Source organism: Thamnophis elegans, chromosome Z (genome assembly GCF_009769535.1).
Source record: "Thamnophis elegans isolate rThaEle1 chromosome Z, rThaEle1.pri, whole genome shotgun sequence".
Taxonomy (NCBI): Eukaryota; Metazoa; Chordata; class Lepidosauria; order Squamata; family Colubridae; genus Thamnophis; species Thamnophis elegans.
The window spans coordinates 137835186-137838182 of NC_045558.1; the positions used below are offsets into that span (position 1 = coordinate 137835186).

The following is a 2997-nucleotide window of genomic DNA, read 5'->3' on the forward strand; positions in this document are numbered from 1 at the left end:
TTTAATTGGACAAGAAACATAACATATAAAGACATCATGACAGAAGACGGCAACATGAAAATAAAGATGGAATTAGAGCAGCAGGGCAGGAATCTGGAATGGTGGGAATATTTACAGGTTAGAAACAGGTTTAAAAGCGATAAGGTACGGTTTGGGATCTACCCAAACCCTCAGGGGCTAGATAAGATTTTGTTTGGTGGAGACAAGAAAATGTTATTGAAGGTTTACCAATTTTTTGACCTGCCAAGATGCTAATGAAGAGATGGATAAAAGCCTTCTAATAGCATGGGAGAGAAACATTGGCTATGAAATTGAAATGGACAAATGGTGGGATCTATGGAGTAAGACCATTAAACTTACAATATCTACAGCATTCAAAGAAAACATATACAAGATGGTTTATAGGTGGCACTTCCCCCCAACGAGGTTAGCCAAGATGTTCCCTGGGTTGTCTCCATTGTGTTGGAAATGTGGAAGAAAGGATGGCACATTCTACCATATTTGGTGGTCCTGTACTGAGGCCATGAAATACTGGAAAAGGATTAAAAAATGGCTAAAAGAGGTTACCGGGGCAAACATGGAATGGAGACCCGAGAACCTTCTACTAAGCATTAAACCAGAAAACATGAGCAGTTCAATATGGCATTTGAGCCTACATATAATTGTGGCCGCAAGAATAACGTATGCACAATTTTGGAAATCCACTACCATACCGCCGGAAGATGCTATAATTAAAAAGATCTATGAATGTGCAGAAATGGACAGAATGACGGGTTGGCTGAGGGACAAAGGAGAAACGGAACACTACCTTAGCTGGAACTTATGGTATATGTGGGCGACAAGGAGAACAGCAGGGACTTAAAATGGGGAAAGTTAAAAATGAACATGGGTATTATAATAGATCCCTGAATTTTGTAATGAGAAGATGTGGCTTAGAGACCTAACAATGAGGAAGGAAAGAAAAAAGTTGGGCTGTGAATGTCTGTCACCGCGGGGGGGGGGGGGGGTTGTCTGTTTAAAATTGTATTTGTATTTGTATGTTTTACTCTTAAAAAAATGTATAACTAATTAAGATTATTTAAAAAAGAAGAAGTTGCAAAAAAAGCCATCAGTAAACAGTTCAACCAAAGACTCTCTAAGTAGGTCCCCATCCACATAGACTGGCAAGACATTTTGATGGTATTTAGTTTGGGTTGATGAAACATTTACAACAAAACAAGCAAACACAGAGAGGACCAAGCACCCCTCAATAGTATGGAATGCCTAGATGAAAAGAAATATGTTGATTTTCCTTCCAGATATGGAAGATTGCTTTGAATGTTCTGAAGATCATTATCCAAATAAAGAAAAGAATGGATGTAAACTGAAACAGCTGGTTTTCCTAATTTTTGAAGAATCCTTAGGAATTGGTTCAGCCTCAGCAGCTCTTGGTTTCTTCTTCTCGAACTCTTGGATTCTTGGAATTTCTATTAACAAAGATACTCCCATTGTCAAAGCCAACAACAGGTCCCTCACCTACACCCTCCTTGTCTCTCTTCTGCTCTGTTTTCTCTCCTCTTTGCTCTTCCTCAGCCAGCCTGGAAAAGTGACCTGCCTTCTCCGACAATCAATGTTTGGCATCACTTTCTCAGTGGCCATTTCTAGTGTACTAGCCAAAACCACCACTGTAGTTGTTGCTTTCTTGGCCACTAAACCTGGATCTCAGATGAGGAAATGGGTAGGGAAAAGATTGGCCTTTTCTATTGTCCTCTCATGCTCTCTCTTCCAAGTATGTATTTGTATTGTTTGGTTGTCGACATCTCCCCCATTCCCGGAGTTGGACATGCATTCACAGCCTCAAGAAATGATTTTACAATGCAATGAGGGGTCAGCTTTCTTCTTCTACTGTGTCTTGGGCTATATGGGTATCTTGGCCATCGCCAGCTTTATTGTGGCTTTCCTTGCCCATAAATTACCTGACAGCTTTAATGAAGCCAAGTTCATCACCTTCAGTATGTTGGCCTTTTGCAGTGTGTGGATCTCCTTCTTTCCAGCCTATCTGAGCACAAAGGGAAAAGCCATGGTAGCTGTGGAGGTCTTCTCCATTTTGGCTTCCAGTGCTGCATTACTGGGATGCATATTCCTCCCAAAATGCTACATCATTTTTTCCGCCCTGACCTCAACCACAGGGAGCTACTCACAAAGAGATGTTAATTTCTGGCTCAGAAAAATTGCTCATATATCAGCATCATTCACTTGGAAGTTGACCTTTTGAGCCCACAATCATACTTTGGGAGAAGATATGGTATTACACAAGATGGCTTCCTTCCCCTGTTGGGATTCCTCTCTAAATTTTGCTTTTTCATTGGTACTTTAGCTCCGCATAAGATTAGGGAACCAGGTGAAAATTTGGTCTTCCTGAAATTTTGCTCTTGCACGTGATACATGACTGGCTTCCTCATATGTTCCAGAATTGACTACAACATGTCAATTTACCAAGCCTTGAATGTACTACGAATCACCTTAATTTCTTTTCACAGAAGCACAGACATTGCCTCTTTTTGAAATAGGGAATATTAAACTGAGGGACAGATAAAGATGTCAAAGGAAAGATGCTACCAAGATCTCAGCAAGCCTTAGGGATGATTTCTAAAACTGTTCTTAAATGCTGTAACAGTTCAAATACTAAACCACTAAAGCCCCTCCAGCAGTTTCCACTGCCACTGCTTTCATCATTTCCTTGAGCCCTATTTCATAATCTTCTCCCAGGTCTTAAGTATATTGTTAAGCAACTGAAAATTTAAATTTGGGGAATGCTGGGGAAAATGCTACTTCTTCATGGCTAACATAAGTAAAAATGTCACCCAACCTATCATTGTGGAAAAAATGGAGGCACCATCTCCCATCTAGGGAGATCTGGGAGCAAATCATGGAAATAATTTTTTGAGGGACTGGCAAAATATTTAGGTATTGGAGGTGATATTCAGCAGTTTATGATGTATCGGTAGGGGAAATTTT

The 2997-nt window shown here is 40.3% G+C and overlaps 1 protein-coding gene across 1 annotated transcript; it reads left to right on the top strand.

Moving 5' to 3' along the window:
• Window positions 1–1267: 1267 nt before the first annotated feature.
• Window positions 1268–1984, top strand: LOC116522019 (vomeronasal type-2 receptor 26-like; the record flags this gene model as incomplete). Its single annotated transcript, XM_032236606.1, has 1 exon — window positions 1268–1984. A coding segment is annotated over exon 1 (717 nt), but the record flags the coding sequence as incomplete, so codon positions are not given.
• Window positions 1985–2997: the final 1013 nt, after the last annotated feature.